The sequence below is a fragment of the Pezoporus occidentalis genome, unplaced genomic scaffold (genome assembly GCF_034315485.1).
Source record: "Pezoporus occidentalis ecotype Australia unplaced genomic scaffold, CSIRO_AGI_Poc_V1 ctg30, whole genome shotgun sequence".
NCBI classification, from domain to species: domain Eukaryota; kingdom Metazoa; phylum Chordata; class Aves; order Psittaciformes; family Psittacidae; genus Pezoporus; species Pezoporus occidentalis.
The window spans coordinates 4,655,254-4,673,223 of NW_026914941.1; the positions used below are offsets into that span (position 1 = coordinate 4,655,254).

General features: G+C 39.7%; 1 protein-coding gene across 5 annotated transcripts in view; it reads right to left on the minus strand.

Moving 5' to 3' along the window:
- The window catches only part of DACH2 (dachshund family transcription factor 2), a 283,607-nt gene that overhangs the window by 15,901 nt on the left and 249,736 nt on the right, over positions 1 to 17,970 (minus strand). For all 5 annotated transcript variants that reach the window (XM_062627457.1, XM_062627455.1, XM_062627459.1 and 2 more), the window contains exons 8-9: positions 2,414 to 2,559; positions 1,732 to 1,879 (exon numbers count right to left, since the gene is read on the minus strand). In XM_062627457.1, the coding sequence (XP_062483441.1) occupies positions 1,732 to 1,879; positions 2,414 to 2,559 (294 nt within the window). The remainder of the gene's footprint in view (positions 1 to 1,731; positions 1,880 to 2,413; positions 2,560 to 17,970) is intronic.

The window sequence follows — 17,970 nt, forward strand, 5'->3', positions numbered from 1 at the left end:
ACACACTGTGGCGAACACTGCTCACAAGTATTGTTAAAATGAAAGTTGAATTTATACAAGCAGTATTTTGCAACCCCTTTTATTGATATGCTTCTCCTGTATATTAGATATCTGAGAATTTCAAACCACAAAACATCATTAGAAAATTGACTTAAACATCTGTAAAAATTCTGGGGAAATCCACAGTATTTACATAAATTTTGGTGACTTCTGTGATTTTTTTATTCATCCGAATTCTTATTGACTTGTAAAAATCGTTCTCAATTTGGGAATGCTCCAGTTGGGGGGGAGAGGGAGGGAGGGTGGAGAAAAAGTCAAAAAAAAAGGGATACCATTACATGGGAAATCTCTGGGAGACTTAATAAATGATGAATTTCAAAATGTGATCTGTACAACATAACTGGAAAACTGAGCATCTTGCATGTAGCCTATCTTTGACTTTCCATAGTAATACAGAAGTGCGTGTGGTGATGACCTGAAAAACAAACAGTGCTAAGGATATCGATTATTGGTGAAATCGTCTTTTGAGCCAGAAGCCAACAGAGTCTGTGAATAGCTTATGGCTTTTGTTGATTTAAATGTGACTCAGGAGGTGCACAGTGTGCTGTCTGCCTACAGGGAGGTGAGTTTTGTTTTAAAGAAATACAGCAGTCTCATCCACACTCAGTTGGGGTGACGCAACATTTCTGTACACCCACTTCCAATTTAGCAACTTCAGTAGTATTTACTGACCCTTCACAACCTGACCCAGAAGTGCCCTTCTTTGTGGCCTCTTACCAAGCCCTGGCACTGCAGACAGCTCTACTCTCCATGTCTAATTCCAATTCAAACTGCACAAGAAGGTAGTACTTGCACCTACCTTTCTGGTCTTACCTAGTTCTGTCTTTCTGATTTCATGGGTGTAATCTAGAAGTAGCTTTTAGCACATGAAGAACTCTTCCTCTCTTTCAGATGCAGATTTGAATTTTAAAAAGAACACTCTCTTTGTTGCAATATCACAGCGAAAGATTCAGATTTACCAATTTAATTGCCTGTTATTATCAAAAGCTTCTAAACAGTCATGGTTTTGTTTTAGAAGTCCCCATAGGGAGAGTGCTATTGTACCACACTTTCCTAATGGAAAAAAAAAGTACCCAGGGCTACTTGCTTCAGCTCTTGTACTTGGGCAGGCAATTTCTTGCAGTTCTATTTTGTTGCACTAAAGTTATCCATAGGACAAACTAGCTGACTAGCAGCTAAACTGCAGGAATGGGGGCTAGGTAAGTAGTAAGGTAATGAAAAAAAAAATCACCTACATACCCAAATTGCAGACATAACTCTCTTTCGCACAGTAAGACTGATTTTCAGTGCTTGGAGGATAATAGCAGAAAACAAAAGAAATTAAAGCTGTCAGATGAAGAAATCGGGCTGGGAATACATAGGCAGAGGGGTAATAATGCATCTGAAAGCCACGAAGCCGAATCAGCTTTCCTGAACAGAACCTGCCAAAACTCTCTGTGGCCAGTTGCCCTCCAGGAAATAATCCTTCAGCCACTATTCCGTCTGCTTACAGAAAAGTGTGCTTCATTCTGTTTTTATTAAATTTAAATCTTTCATTAGCAGTGCTAGTCCACTGCTGCCTTACACTGAAGTATGAATGTCAGTTAACTCCGAGTCCTCATAGCTCCAGCTGGAAATGCCAAAGGGTTATACATTTAATAGATATCTAAACTCAATTTTTCATTCACTCACCTCTGCTTTGCAGCTCAGCTGTGAGTTGCCTTTCCAAGCTCTCTCTTAATTCTCTCTCTCTACAAAGCTCCATCTTTAACTCTTTCTTTTCCTGCTGTATCTGCTTTTCCTGGACTCTTGCATTGTCCACAGCCACTTTCAGTAGGCCCTAAAACACACACAAATGTAAGACCTGAAAACACCATTTTGTTTCAGCACTGACAACATTTGTCCATTTGTTTCTTTTACACCCTCTAGGAAAACAGAAAAATTAAATGCAGAAACCTGTAGACCCGGAACCCAACTGGGCATTTGAAGTAGCTAAATATTATAAATGAGCAATTTTGTGGTGTGGAATCATTCAGTATAGCTTTTGCCAAGTCATCCTACCAATGTGGTTTATTACAAACTTAGTGCCACATCATTGCTGACCTCAGTCAACTGCAAGGAGAAGCAAAGGAGGAATAATGAGACTGGTGCATTTTAATATGACCATTATTACCAACTATTAAGTCAAAAAGACAATGTATGAAACCCTTTCACGATCAATAATGCCAGATAGTAGAAACCGACGCATTACATTAAACAGAAGAACTTAGAATTGAAGATACAAAATAAGTTTCTGAAACTTTAAAAAAGAGACTAAAACCGAAACACATTTTATCTATCATGACATAGCCTAGCCCTGTAGAGAATAATTTACCTGAATGTTGGTTAATAGTGTTTCTACTGATGAAAGACCATCAGCAAAAAGAAATGGCGCCGGAAATCCAGGAGGCAAGGCCTGTCCAGCCAGTTGGACTTTATCTAAGGTTGGTTTCATTATTGGAATGGCAATTTGGACCTCTTCTGTAAAGACAGGTTTAAAAGCAACATCAGAAAGCATTAGAAATATAGGTAAATGCTAAAAACTAGCATTCCATTTACCTGGAAGTCAAAATACAAGTGCATTAGTACAACTGACATTGTTTCCATTCTTGGGCAGCTGTGCTTGTTGCTAAGGTAAGATTGCAAAATAGTACAGAACAATAATAACTATAGTGACTGGTACAACACAGCTGTAATAGTCTACTATATCTCAAATTCTACAAATTATACTACAGAATTACAACAGTGTTACACAGTTCATTAAGCCTGAATGACCTTTCTTCATTCTGTCATGTTTGCCATTCTGTGATGCGCATTTTTTTGTTGCTATAACCTTGACAAAATTCTAATCAAGAAGTGCATCACATCTCTTTATTCCTTTAATGTTGTCCTTCCCATAGGCAGCAGTCAGTAATCACCACTGAGTCATTTCCTCCTGCTTAGCTAGCACCAGCTTCACGTTGTCAGTGAAGCGTCAGTGCAGGTTCTCTTGACAAGTAGGGTGCTGCTGTCAGCCTCTCCCGTCATATGCAGTAGCCAGGGTGCTTTGCTGAGTTTCTGTAGCAGAGGTATTGAGAGAGCTGGGTGGGGTGGGGAGGCCACAAAGCAGCCAGGAAGGAGAGGGCAACCAGCACAGGGCCTTGTTCCTGCGGCTTGCTGCACGGACCTAGATTCATGCGTTTCTTCCAAACTGCAGAATGGGGACCTGCTGGCTTCCCCTTTACTTGCAGTTTCAAACCAATCATGTTGCTATAGAGCAAGCCGCGCACACACAGTACAAGTATGTATTCATAATGAAGCAGCAGTATTAGTAAATATTTTTCAAAAAATCCTTTAAATTTTGTAAGGAATCAGTACTATCACCAAGGAAGTCACATTTCTGAACAGGATAGGACAGTAAAGAATCTCCTCCTCTCGGATCCCTAATGAGCGTGTTTTCCCCATGTATTCATTTAAAGCTGAAAACCACAAAACTAAAATCTAACAGTCTTTAAAGCCAAACTCTACATTTGTTTTACTGTGAAATGTAAAAAAAATATTCCTGTGTAATATTCCAGGGAAATCCAGTCTCTCTCTGTTATGTTCGTGCACCTGCAGAAATCATGAGGAGTATTTTCTTGGCAACTGCTTTTTAGTAAAGCCTGCAACTAATGTATTGGCTGCAAGTTCATGACTCGTGGGTTTTTTCAGGAAAACTGCACAGCCAGTCCTGATGATCGTTTCATTTGTCAAATGTCTTGGTCACATTAAAGCCAGGATTTACAATTAGACCACAGCGTATTGAAAAGGCCCCCTCCCTTACCTAAAAAAACCAAGAGTCTGACAGTGAATGGCACTGCTGTGTCCCCCCAACAATGCTTCACAAACTCCAGGAGCAGCACTTTCTGCTGTGTTTCTAAAGCATTACCTACTGACAAGGAACTAGGAGCATTCACAGGTTCAAGTATTCTTTGAAATCACCGCTTAGGGAGTATTTTGTTTTCACTATGCGAGTTCATTAAATGGAGCATCTTCATCATGATTCTTCAGGACTAATAACAACAAAAGCCAGTAACCTCTACACGTCTTTGTAGCTCTCCTTTTAGAGCTGTGTTCATGTAATTTAAATGATCCATTTAAAAGAAACAAGCTCTGGTCACATATTCAGACCACAGAGTTCATGCTGATTCAGACACACCATTTCTCTTGTATTAGTGGCAGAGTTTTTAAAATAAGCTGGTAAGCTGTTGCATATGATGTTACACAGAAATAATATTTAAGCCACGGAGTCACAAAGGACTAAACTGAAGTGGCATTTGAAAAAGAAAGTAATACATAAAATATGCATAACAAAACTACAGCTGCTTTGAAATCTCCAGAAATCTCTACTATTTGGAGATGAAAGTAATAACATTAAATTGGCTGAAAGGAAAATTACTATTGACTGTGAAGACAGGTTGCATGGTCTATGGTTTGTAATGTTACTGTACAGCAGATTGAAGTTTCAAAATAGTATTACTCTTCTTTAAAGAGATAGACACAGCTAAATTAGGTGCTGCTTGCTGCAGTGAGGATCAAATGCAAAAAGAATCATATTTCATCACACCTAGTCAACACCAGGAAAATAAATAGAAATATAAGAGGTATGCAGGCAATGATTCATTTTGATAATCTGGCCCAAGAGAGACACATAGAGACAGCACACAGATCTAAGCTTCCACCAAAAGACAAATAGGACACAGAGGGTGGGAATTGGGATGACAGTGTAGCAGAGGTCACATCGATTTTCAGCAGCAGTTTTCACACAGATGAGATAACCCTGGACTCTATTTGGCCCATTGTTCATATCCTACCTGTCCCAGAAGCAATAAATTACCAAGTCCCAGAAAAAGGGCAGTAAAGAAGAAGGATTCTACTTATGACTTCTTATGATTAAGTTTTTGTGCTAACCAAACATGCTTTGCAGACCAAGGTCACATTGCATGTTAAAGTCTGTAATAGCTGAAAACTAGAGGAAGCATATTATGTTTTAGCGTATATGGGTGGAAACTGTCAAACCATTCATCATCTTTTTTTTTCTTCTGATTGAAATCGCACTCTGCAAAGATGAATGATAAATGCATTAGAAATCTATTTCAATCTTGTAATAGGTCTTCACATCTGAATGGTGTCTACATCTTGCCTGTATCCTGAATAAAGTGCACAGTTAGGCAGAAATTTATTAGCTAGACTTGAGAAATCATAATTGGCAAAGCAATTAAAAGTGGCTTGTGTTGGAAGCATTTTTTGCCGATTGTCTCAAATGCATCTCTTTAATAGGAAAAAAGATGTTGATTTAAGCATTTTCATTTTAAAGAACACTAAAAATATCAATGCTAAAAACTGCACTCACACATATAGTACAACAGAATAAGCAAGAAATAAAGCTAGAACAACTGCAGTGCAACCAAGGACAAACAACCTTTCTATTTATTGAAGCAAAGTGGGAACTACTTTTATCGAGCTTGTTTGTTAAACCTGCCATGCTTTATAGTAGCATTCAGGAATCCATTTAGAGTGTGGTCTTTTTATTTTAATTTCTAGCTGGCATCCAGATGAATAGACGAAAGCAGGAATTATATTGCAAAGAAATACACAGTAAACGCTAACAGTGAACGGAGTATTGTCCCAAGAAAGCACATGGAAATCTGCCTGAAAGTTTCCTGTTCTTAATTCCATATACTGGAGTATTTCATCTTCTGTCTTCTGCCTAAGTTGCAGAAATAGGGATTGGAAAATGAAGCATCCACCTACGGACTAAGCACAGCACTGCGAGCACAAGTTATGTGAATTGCTCCCTGCATAACAGTGCATGGCCCAAACCAACAGGCAGTGGTAGCTGCCAGCTGGTTTATTTGCTTTCAGATGGCATGTTTTTGAACCCATCATTCACATACCTGATACACTTGACACATCACTTCCAAACAAGGTAGAAATATTAAAGCTACAATTTACATCCTGCATAACACCAGTTAGACCACAAAGTTACTTATTCACGTGTACTTCAAAACCTCTATCGACCTGGACCTGTATAAGCATTATTCACCACAAATTCCTTTTCCCTGCCTGTGGCATACAAGTTAGAAACCTAAAGGACTGCAATGGCTTATCAAAATTTTCTTTGAGCTTAACACTGGAGTGATGTGGATTACATTTAATGGTCCATAGTTACAGAGAACAGCCTAGATACTCTAATGGACCTTTTTGACTTACAGAGGATCTGCAGCATCAGCTGGGTTGTATGTGCTACACATCTCTGAAAATAAGATATGTTTTCATTTCAAATAGCATTATTTGCCCAAAGATCTTACAGAATCACCCAAACCAATATATCTTTATAGTGGCAAGACGTCCCTTGACTTCCAGTTGCATATCTACTCCACAACGACGGTGACAGGCAGCGGTGTCCAAACACAGGTACTTTGACAGAATCAGGGCTCAAATTCTAACTTTTAACTGCAAAAAGCAGTTTTCCAAAAATGTGAGATGACTTCCCTTGAGTTTAAACTTTGACAGCTTCTGTGATGTTTAACTAGTAGAAGTTTTTTCTTTTACAGAAAGGTAAGTATGAAACCCCTGTAATCTGAAGCATTGTTTATTTCAAACATTTTATATCTCTAAGTCTGCAAGGCCAGGGTTATCTGTCTTCAGTGTCTTAATAACTGAAAATCCTCCATAAACCCCTGCCTGCCTTTTTCTCCCTCACTCACTGCTTCTCTGCCAGGAGCTGAGCACTCCTGTTCATCAGTGAGAGAAGAGACACCTCCTCCTAACCTGGCACCAATCAGACTCTAAAATTTACTGCTTTAACCTTGTGATTCAGGTGCTGAATTTAAAGTCAGTGCTGTTTTTCTTAATTACAGTCCCTGAATGAGAAGGGTCAATGAATGCAATTGGGGAGTAGCTGATTAATCCAGTGCACTAGCTTTAAATCAGACTTTATTTCATTTTCAAGTGATTGATACAACTTGATAGCACACAAGCCGTCTTCATGACTGAGCTTTGCCAATAAAAACCCCTTCACTTTAAAAATAGTACCTAATCATTATATACTACATACGCATTTCCAGGCTGCCTTAAAAACTTTTGGAAACCGTTGTAAAACAGTAAGAGTCCAGATCATTGATAGAGATGATCAGAACAGAACTGACCCCAGTACTGAGCCCTAGGCAACACCACTTGTGACCAGCTGCGAACTGGATTTAACTCCATTCACCATGCTGTGTGTTAGGCCTTCCAGCCACTTCTTTACCCAGCGAGCAGTACACCCATCCAATCCATGAGCAGACAGTTTCTCCAGGGGAACACTGTGCAAAACGGTGTCAAAGGCTTTACTACAGTGTAGGTAGACAGCATACACAGTCTTTCCTTCATCCACTAAGTGGGTCACCTTGTCACAGAAGGAAATTGGGTCAGTCAAGCAGGACCTGCTTTTAATAAACCCATGCTGACTGGGCCTGTTCTCCTGGTTGTCCTGCTTGTGCCAAGTGATGGCACTCAGGATGATCTGCTCCACAACCTTTGCTGGCACTGAGGTCAGACTGACAGGCCTGCAGTTGCCCAGATTCTCCTTCTAGGCCTTCCTGTAGATGGACATCACACTTGCTAGCTTTCAGTCCACTGGGAACTCCCTGGTTAACCAGGACTGTTGATAAATGATGGAAGGTGGCTTGGTGAGCATTTCCATCAGCTCCCTCAATACCCTTGGGTGGACCCATCCAGCCCCACAGACTTGTGTGTGTCCAGGTGGTATAGCAGGTTGCTGACCATTTCCTCTTGGATTATGGGGGCCTCATTCTGCACCCCATCTCTGTCTTCCAGCTCAGAAGACTGGGTACCCTGAGAAACACTGGTCTAACTATAGAAGACTATGAAGGCAGAGAAGGCGTTAAGTACCTCAGCCTTTTCCTCATCCTTTGTCACTATGTATTCCCCCCACCTCAAGTGAAGGATGGAGAGTCTCCTTAGCCCCCCTTTTGCTGCTAATGCATTTATAGAAACATTTTTTATTGACTTTTAATGCCTGTTACATTAAGAGCAATGTGCTAGCTTAGGAAAAACTGAGGATTTGGAGCAGTAAAAAAAGAGAAAGAAAACTCTGCAAGCAATGCATTCACCAACCTTTCCACAGACCTGTTCTTAGGAATGATGAGGGTGTGTTTTCCTGAAGGATGTCATAAAGCAGGCACTTAGTGCTTGAATAGGAGAAGGAGGCAAAAAGCAGGGAAATGAAAATTTCACTAGAAAAGGCTGAAATTACAGTTTACAAATTGTCTTTATCTGTGCACTCTTTATCAAGAGATGTGTAATTATACAGCTTTGACATTTTCATCAATGTACTCTCATTAATAACACAGAAATTATACCTATTTATAACTTCAACATATTTACAATATAGTCAGATGTTCACACGGCACTGACGGTAAAAACACCTGAAAATATTTTATTAATTCAAACCTTAAAAAAAAAGAAGACCTGAGTTAGATCAGACACTGGGTTTGCAATAATGAACACTGAAATGGAGAAGTGCAGCAATTCACGAGCTAGACACCAAAGCTGAAGTGTTTCACTGCAAGTAACTTCAGTCTGAAGTTCAGTATGTACAGATCAACAAATACAACTGACATCACCTGATTAATTCTGTTCATTAAGGAGAACCGTAAGTACAAGGTTACTATTAAGTAAATAAGGACCCTTCAAAATGCTACGTTTTATATGCACAACAATTATTTACAATTTACAGTTTGTGCTGTATTATACCTGCTTTCTCCTATGAGCTGCTTCTCAGGCAGGTTTTGATAATCTGGATTCCAAAACATTTAAAGTTGTCCCATGCTTTAAGTTGCTTCTTAACCTGCATAGAAGAGCAAGTACTATCGATCTGCATTTTCCATATGGCAATTTAAAGTAACTAGTTACTCTCAGCCAGTAATAGTACCCATGTCATTCCTCACAATGACAAGAAGCATTATTTCAGCTGACAATAGAGAAAAGTGAAAATGCCAACCATTCATGAAAAGGCTAGTGGTAGAATTACCGGGGCTTGGAAGAAAGGAGGAAAATGAAACAAAATAAACAAAATCCTCTTCATGGCCATTATCAAGAGGTTGTTATTTTTTTCTCAGCTAACTCTCCCACTAACATTCACAAGGGGTTTTGCACGGTGATTTTTAAGCATCGCTGTAGTCTGACTATTCTTCTACTGAGATTTTAAACTGTCAGATGAGGGTGGGTAGGAGGAACTTGCCAAGAAAAAAAAAAAAGATTCTTTAATTTTCTTGGCGGATTCAGCTTTTCCCTATTAATGTTGAGATTATTTCTTCAACTATTTTGTTGCAAATATTTATGACTCCATATGGAACAACAGATGTTGAAGGGAAGGGATAGCAGAAAAGACTTCATTTTCAGCAATTACCCTGATACTTGTTGTCATACTGTAGGTGTTCTTAGTGCATCTATTTTACATACCACCCTGTCCTTTCACACACTGCAAAAATGTCAGTTTGGATAATTAATGTAATAACTTCAGTCCAGATCATTTCCACAATATTAATTTAAGGGAAAAAAAAATAGACAAGAGGAGGAAGGAATCAGGAAAGAAGGGGGAAGACAGGAATTTCTTTTCCAGTCCTTCTGGAATATCTAATCAGGAATCAGTTTCTTGCAAAGCTGCACTGGGTCCTTAATAACAAATCTTTCCCTTTTTTCCTTTGAGACAGACTGCAGTGACTGCCACCAAGACGAGAAATCATACAAGAAACAGCAACACAAAGCTATCCAAGAACCAGCACTATAATTGCGTAAGAAAGGTGAAGAAACATGGGCTGGGTGTGGCGAGGATAAATAGGAACAGGTTGATGGTGTTCAAGGTGAAAAAATGTCTGTTAACTGAACTGTCACCTTACCAGCACAGGCAGCCAGAGCTGGCTGGAGAGCATCAGTCCCACCACGCAGACAATGAGGTCCATGCACCAGCAGAGCTGCTCCTGCTCTGCCATGTCCTCAGGCAGCATGTGCAAGCCAGCTCCTGGCCAAACGTGACCACTGTTGGTGAGCATCATGGTCAGACTCATGAACTGTACTTTAGCCTGTATCCAACCACTGTGCACGGGGACTTGGGAAGGAAGGAGAGGGAGAAAGGGAGCAGCTGAGTCCCAGCACCACACTAACTGCAGCTCCGTGGCTTCTGGGCAGAAGGTGGCTCCCAGATGGTGTAACTTGGATCATGGGAAGCAGAAGCTGGCAGCTGCCTGCCAAAGCCCCTACACAGGCCTGCTGCAGGGACAGGTGCACTGTGGTGGGTAAACGGGTACCTCTGGAAAAGCAGGACCCAAGAAACGTGAAGCAAAACCCTGTACCCAAAAAAAAGCCTTCTGTACCTCAACAGTTAGGCAATCTCCTTCACGTCCCACTTGTAATAAAACTATACAGTGTGCTTTTAAATAATTTTCATCATCTGCTCCCTTTACTGCAGAATTGGGCAGTATAACCAATACTATGAAGCAGATCTCATTAGAAAGATTCCATTTTTTCCTATTCATAAAACTCACAAAACTACGTAAGTGCTTCCAGATAGCTGCGATTGGTGGGACCAAATTTTCACCAGTATGGCACACATGCTTGCGTTTCCATTTTGCACCTGAAAAACTCTACCTGCCAGCCAAAGATGCAGATGTGCCATCACTGGGAAAGGCTTTTCTGAAGTTGTCTTCCTGGTCCAGGGAACTATTCAGTTGTCACCTGTGCATAGGCTACGTGCAAAGTCTGTGCTCCTAACCTCAGGCAAAACCTGGCTGGAATCAAGACACTCACTGCCTTCTGGGGTCCAGGCACTAAACACAGGTCCACTCTGCCCATAAGCAGCCATACAGGCACACAGCACTGAGCAACAAGGAGCGTTACTCCCTGGAATCAAAGCTTAGTGATCACCAGAAGTGACCAGTAGCCATGGAGCCAGATATGGGGGCCATCAGAATAAGGTAAAGGAATTCTAACCCACAAAGTTAGCAAGTATAAATATTTTTGTAATGTGTCTGTCTTCTGTAGAACTACATGCAGTTACTACTGTATAGATATTATACTTACGTATTAGATGATCTATGCTAACATGGTAATTATGACACAAAAGATACTTCAACTCTTACTATATTTTAAAATAGCACGAAGTTAGTATCAATATTATTACTGTTGAGTTCATTTTCTTAAAGTATATGTATAACCAGCAGTTAAGTCCTCCAACTATTTGAAGCAGGCAGAGTACTCCATTTCCTGGATATTCCTGGATAATTATTCCTGCTTTATTAAAGTTTATTTTACAACTGTGTAAAATAGGTTATAAAGGACAATTCTGCTATTACGTCCTCCCCTGCTTAGGCTTAATAAATATTATATTCCATACCATCCATTAAAGCCAAGCAGTGGAGAAAATAGAAATGGTAGTAATCTCCTCCACAGATGTAAAATACTTTAATAAAATAAGGGTGTATAACAGTCAGGAACAAATTACTGAGGTCTGCTTTAATAAAATAGTACCCTTAAAGAAGTATTACTCTTAAGGCACTGACATTCCCACTGCAGTGTATCCTTTCAAAGCAGTGTAGCTTGTTAAAATGGCAAGATATCTTTTTGCAATAGAGTGTTTGTGTCCAGGCAGATACAAGGTTTGTATAGAATGCATCCAGGGAGCCATAAAACTGGTGGGAAACATATTTCTCCGTGGTATTTTAGTACTTTGAAAAATTCAATCACTGGGAAAAAATGTTTTGCTGTAAACATCTGAAGAGCATTATAAAAGCAATGGCTTCCCACAGCACCTGCTTAAATAATTTTAAGAGGGAGTATGTCTTTGCTCATCTTCTAGAACTTGTAGAAAGCTTCTCCTATTAATTTCCCTGGTGCTATCAGGCCAGGGCACTCTAAATCAGAAATAATTATGAGTGCAACTGGGGGATGTTCACCAGCAGCATTCTTGCACTGTAGAAATAAGACAACTTTCAAAACTGATCACTAAGAGAAACAGGATTACCTTAAGAGAAAAACAGACCCAGAAAGACAATAATCTTAACAGTATCCTGAATGAATTCTGAATTCTTCAGATGTCAACACAGAATTACTCTGCTTTATATCTTAGTGTTTGAAATCAGTTCAGTGCCACATTGATTTTATAAACCCTGATTATCAAGAAGCATGAGGAATTCATCCCTTTTCAATTTACCTTCTGTTTTAATTCTACAGGCGGGCAGCAGTTCTGTGCTGTAGCTGTTACCAGTGCGGTTCCTGATACAGCACAACAGTCCTGTTGCAGACTTCCACAGAAACCTCTAACCGTGCCCCAGCTCCTCCGGCCTTCCCTGTTGCCCACAGCACATCCTGCAGTGCCAGTGCTCATGCAGTGGGCACTGGGCTGTGGCACACCCCTGCTGTGGCCGGCCAGCCCGTCACAGCCACCGGGTCCTACATGAAACAAGACATGCACCCATCTCCCTGGGGCTTCGCCAGCCTGCGGCGCACAGTAGCACTAACAAGTGCTGTTGGTTACATGGTGCTGGTATCTCCTGCAGATATTAAAGGTTACAGAACTGAACTGAGCCTCTCTTGTCTAAGAAACAGAATTTGGTTTATCTCAGTCCTTCTTTTCTCTTCAACTAAGAGGGCAAGTAATAGGCCCTCTGATAGAAATGTTGTCTTGGTGTTTCGATATTACATCTTAGTGACAGAATGATTAGACTCACATATACCAGCAGTACAGCAGCTCTCAGTGTGGAGAGCCGCATGTCCATAGTAATGTAGCACACCTCTTTGCCACTAAATGATTACATGATGCTCTGGGGAAAGACAAGTTTTCCTAGCACACAGCTAATCTATCAAAGGGAAAACCACCTTCTGACCCAAACAGCAGCCTCAATCTGAGTATAAATGTAAGCTAATCACCAAGTAGTCCGTGTCCACTACTTTGCAACCGAATAACTGTTCAGTCTACTGCTGTCACTTATCCTGAGCTCTTTTAAAAGATCAAATACTGAGGGAAGGGCAGAAAGGAAAACTTTCTGCAGGCAGCAGCTATTTGACATTAATCTGCTGCGCTCTACCTTCAGTTCAGTCTGAGCTCTGTTTGGCCGCTACAGCACCAAGAAGCTGCCAAACATAGAGCCCCTCACAGCCAGCACCTCTTCAATGATCACCTCCTTAGCAGTGACTCCCAATGCACATCTGAGACAAAACATCACCTGTAAGTAAAGTTTTAACTATTTAAACCACAAGAGGTTAATTCCAGGGTCCTGTGTTTTCCTCTAACAGGTTACTAGCAGGGGTACAATTCCCAGTAGCTGGTCAACACTTTTCCTCTACTCTTCTCTCTGCTCAAAACCTCAGGTACCTGTGCCATTCAACCTGGAACAGCAATATGCATAAAGTTATGCTCTGCTATAGAAAGCGGCATATAGCAAAGTCTGACAGTAAAGCCCTGTTGCTTGGGCTAATTTCATTTATAACAGCCTAGTATCTGCTGAAGACAAAGCACAAAAGCTGGAGAACTGAGCAAGGAAGATTTGAGTATTTTTTTTAGCTCCTTACAGCCATGGGCATGTACAATCCCACTCTTAGTGATCTGCCACTGCAAACCAAGCACTCTAGAACATGCTGAGAAACTTCATGAACCTTCTGCCTCTAAGTAACTATAATTTATGGTAGACTTTATGACAAACAGGAAGTGGCAATGGCTTCATCTTGCTAAATAAAATCTACTAAACAGATTTTTGGATAAATCTCTTGGACTTAATATGCTTCTCAACTGAACCCAAAATACAAACCAAGACAAAGTATTTAGAAACCTAGTACTACAGACCTCTCACACAGACAGATTTCAAACCAGCCTTGGATCTGGTTGGTGGCTGAAGACTCCAGCTTCATGGACCTGCCACTAGATTTGCAGCCAATGACTGGAGTGGCAGTGAAATACCACTGTGAGCTCTGCAGCTGGTTCCCAAGGGAAAAGAGAGAAGAGAAACCAGCATCATCTTAAGCACCCTCCCACTGCAAATACAGAAGCTGGAAAAACAAACCCAAATATACCTTGCCCATATTCAGTAAAGTAGTGAGTAACTGAAAAGTATCAAACAGTTGTCTGTGTATCTTCTTCCGAATGACAGAAATAAGGCTTTGCACTCCATTAATGCATCTGTCCTTCTAGCGAGATTCCCACCAGGTCAGCTAGGAGCATGAACTCACTGGTGTTTGTAAGTCATATTAAAAACTCTATAAAGTACTTCAAAAATGTTTAGGTTTTTATTACTGCTTTTAGCAAGCAAAGCATTTTCCTTTTAAAAGTGGCTTACTCTATTTGTGGGGCACATCATATTTTCACTTTGGTTTATTCTACCTTCTTGCTTTGAAACTCTGTATTACTTGAGAGAGTAGCTGACATACCCATTCATGGTAGTGCACAAAATGAAGCTTAATGAATCCCCAAAGCAATGTACTTCATGTGCTAAAATCAATGTACATTGCCTGCTACAGTATCTCCCTGTGAAATTGAGGCATTTGCTCAGAAATTTCTATCTCAACAAGGTCTTTTCTTTTTTTGTAGCGCTTAACTGCCTTTTGTCTGCTCTTGTCTCCCTCCAGTGTTGCTCAGATGGCAATCTTTTATTCCTTGTGCAAACTCATTTGGAAAATGCTGGATGGGCCACAGCTGTGTACCGCTATGTAAGGTCTAATACATGTCAAGTACTGCTTTATGCACGCTGAATAAACACAATGAAACAAAGTTTTAATTGATTATTAAGAAGGCAGGGTTCTAGACAGAAAGTAGTATTTAAAATCAGATTTAATCAACTAGTTTTGTAAAATTCTAAAAGGTATTGATGCTGTACACGCTGCCATTTGAGCTCTGAAGTTTTCACTAAGGTTACCACAACCCAAGGTGAAAAGCTATTTCTGGGAGGTTTATGCAAACATGCAAGTCTGCAGCTGATGAAAACCAAGCAGTGGATCAAAGTATTAATGAAGCATAAACCTTACCCGGAAAGGTATTTTCCCACGTATCTGCTAAGAAATGAAATAAAACACCCGCTTTTCAAGAGCCAATCTCTGTTCAGGTACTCTGGAACCTTCAAGCTCAGTCATTCTCAAACAGTAAAAAATACGTTCTTGTTTTTTGATGTATAAAGTCTGGATTTATATTCTCTAGTAATAAATACGTACTTAAATCTAGCAGTAAATAATGCCTTAAATACTGACACTGCTTCTGCCAAAGGTATCTAAGTTGGATATTCAGTCTAGAACCATAAAAAGTCTCTTCATATGACTTGCTTAAACCAACACCTGTGAGACGGTGAAATTAAATTTATTTCAAAGTCAGAAATAAGAACACAGAAATTAAGTAACTGGTAATCAAAATAGTTGTAGATCCACAAAAAAGTGCCTCTGGCCCTCCACAGGACACTCCTTGGGGAATCATAGATTTTTTTGAAGGACTATTTCAGAGTCTGGGCAATGATTAATCTGAAATGAAATCCATAGTCTGAATTTCTTTTTACCATGAACATTCTCACTGACTGTATTTTGTATTTCTCTGTAGGACCCCAGCAATCTATGTGCAAAAACGCACTGTGAAGAAGCTAATTTTTTCTCCTTTTACTTCAAACAAAAAATGTCAACCATACCCTGAAATTTAGGTTATAAAAATGGGTAATGTCTACTAAGTGGCAGCATGAAGAACCTTCATTAGTTTGAAGTACATGGATTATCAATCAAATGAGAAATAAGCATGGAGCAGATGAAAATGGCAAACTGCTATAATTACAAGTGATGTTTTGTGCATGATCGTGTCTTAAGAACTGTTACAGGATGCTGTGAAATAAAAAAATCATTTGTATCCACAGTCCAGAATAATACAGTCCATTACAATGATGTACTTCAGAGCAGAAATGTCATTTGTTATGTTTCACATTGTTCCACTTCTATCCACAGAATAGATATTTTGCTTTATTTTTTAAAAAGGATGAATTCACTTTAGAGAAATGACAGCTTATATGAATATTTTAGATTTTCTTGCAAGTAACAGAAAAAAGAACATGGCATAAAACTCAAGCTCCAAGTTCCCCAGAATGCCTACTGAGAATAAATTCTATGTTTATTTGTATTTCATTTTCCTTGAACAACTGCCTTTCCCTTGGGTATTTGTTAAAAGCATAAAAAGAATGAGCCAAATTCACTTCTCAATAACATCCATTCAGCATTGTTGAAGCTTGTAAAATTGCACTAGACTAGCCAAGGGGAAAATTTTCCTCACTGTTTAGTAAATATATATAATAAGAAGGTGTATTGTTTAATCTTTAAATTCTCTGTCCTCTCTGCTTATCAAAAAAGAAGAAAGCAGCTGTTTTGTTATAAATCCATGACCTCACACAGGAATAGATACGATGCACATGCTCTGTTCACTCATTCAGGTGGGGGTTACGTGGGGCAGTCCTACACTATACATTTCCCACTGGACTTGTTGAAGACTCCACAAAGTTTCCATTAACTCCCCTGCACAAAGGATTAGTTACAGTTTTGCATGTACTATTTGCTTAAAAATTCCCATAAATAATCTTATTTGACCTACACTCTAAGAACCACAGATTGAGGAAGTACTGGTTGCAGAATGGCGCAAAGTGAAATCAGCCATGGGGAAGGCCCCACCTCCTGCCCCAGTATCCACCAGGACAGGCTGGGCTATCCAGGGTTGCTCTCCACCTACCCGTGCAGATGTCTTAGAACTCTCTGGATATTATACAGAATGAAAAATCCAATTCCCAGGATATGAGATCACTTCTCCCACTACAGCAGACCATCACCATGACTTTTCTACAGTTTGATTTTGTCTTTTTCAACAGTTTGCTGGAAAAGTCATTCAACACTAATGCTGCCGCATGCAACGACGACACCTAAATGGAGTGCGTGGTCAAGAGCAGGAGTTAGTGTTTCTTGCCCACTACTCCCTTAAAAATTACAATTTACAGCTTGTTAGTAGAAAAATGATGTCTTTAAGATCTAAGCCAATATTTACAGAAATATCATGGATTGTCTTTATTGCCAGCATAACAAAGCCCCCAAAATCTAATAGCAAGTAATGTGACCATTGCCCTTGGCAGCACCATTAAACTGGGCAGTGAACTACTTCAAATAGCTGCGAGTGTTAAACATTAGTTCTGCCTTAAGTAGGTTGATTTTAACAGTCAAATGTGCACTGCAGTCTATCTGAACATTAAAAGCACCTTTCAAACTTAATTTTACAGAAATGTTAACAACCAGAACAAACTACTGAAGGCAAAAAAGAAAAGTAATTATTTCAACAGATGAAAGGAAACAGTAAATTAACACTCTTGTTTTAAAAGGGGGCTCAGTAACTTATTAGGAAATACCATTAACTGAAGGTACTATGGATGTTTCATTTAACATGTTTATGGTCTGGGGTTTCTTTTCTCTTCTGGCCTTTAAAAATGAGGTTTGAGGCAAAAGGAGGTCTGTAAATCTTTAATCGAAATACAACAAGCTCCAGAAATGCTTTATGAAAATCATAGCAACAGAATTGGTTCCTAAATATCTACATTATGTCTCATGTACACACACGTATACATGCAGGGAGAAAAAGGAGAAAAAAGACAGAACAAAGCCTTCAACAGCAACAACCTTCATTCATGTCCACAGAGGCCTCTAAAGACTAAAGAAAGGAATAAGACAGAAGTAGAATGACTCAGAGTATTCCTAATACACCTCCAGTGCCTACATACATAAAAAATGCCAAAATTAGGGACAGCTGAACTAATCCTATTATTACATTAAAATTTACCTAGGGAGAAATTTGTCATAGCTTAGAAAATGTTAAAACTG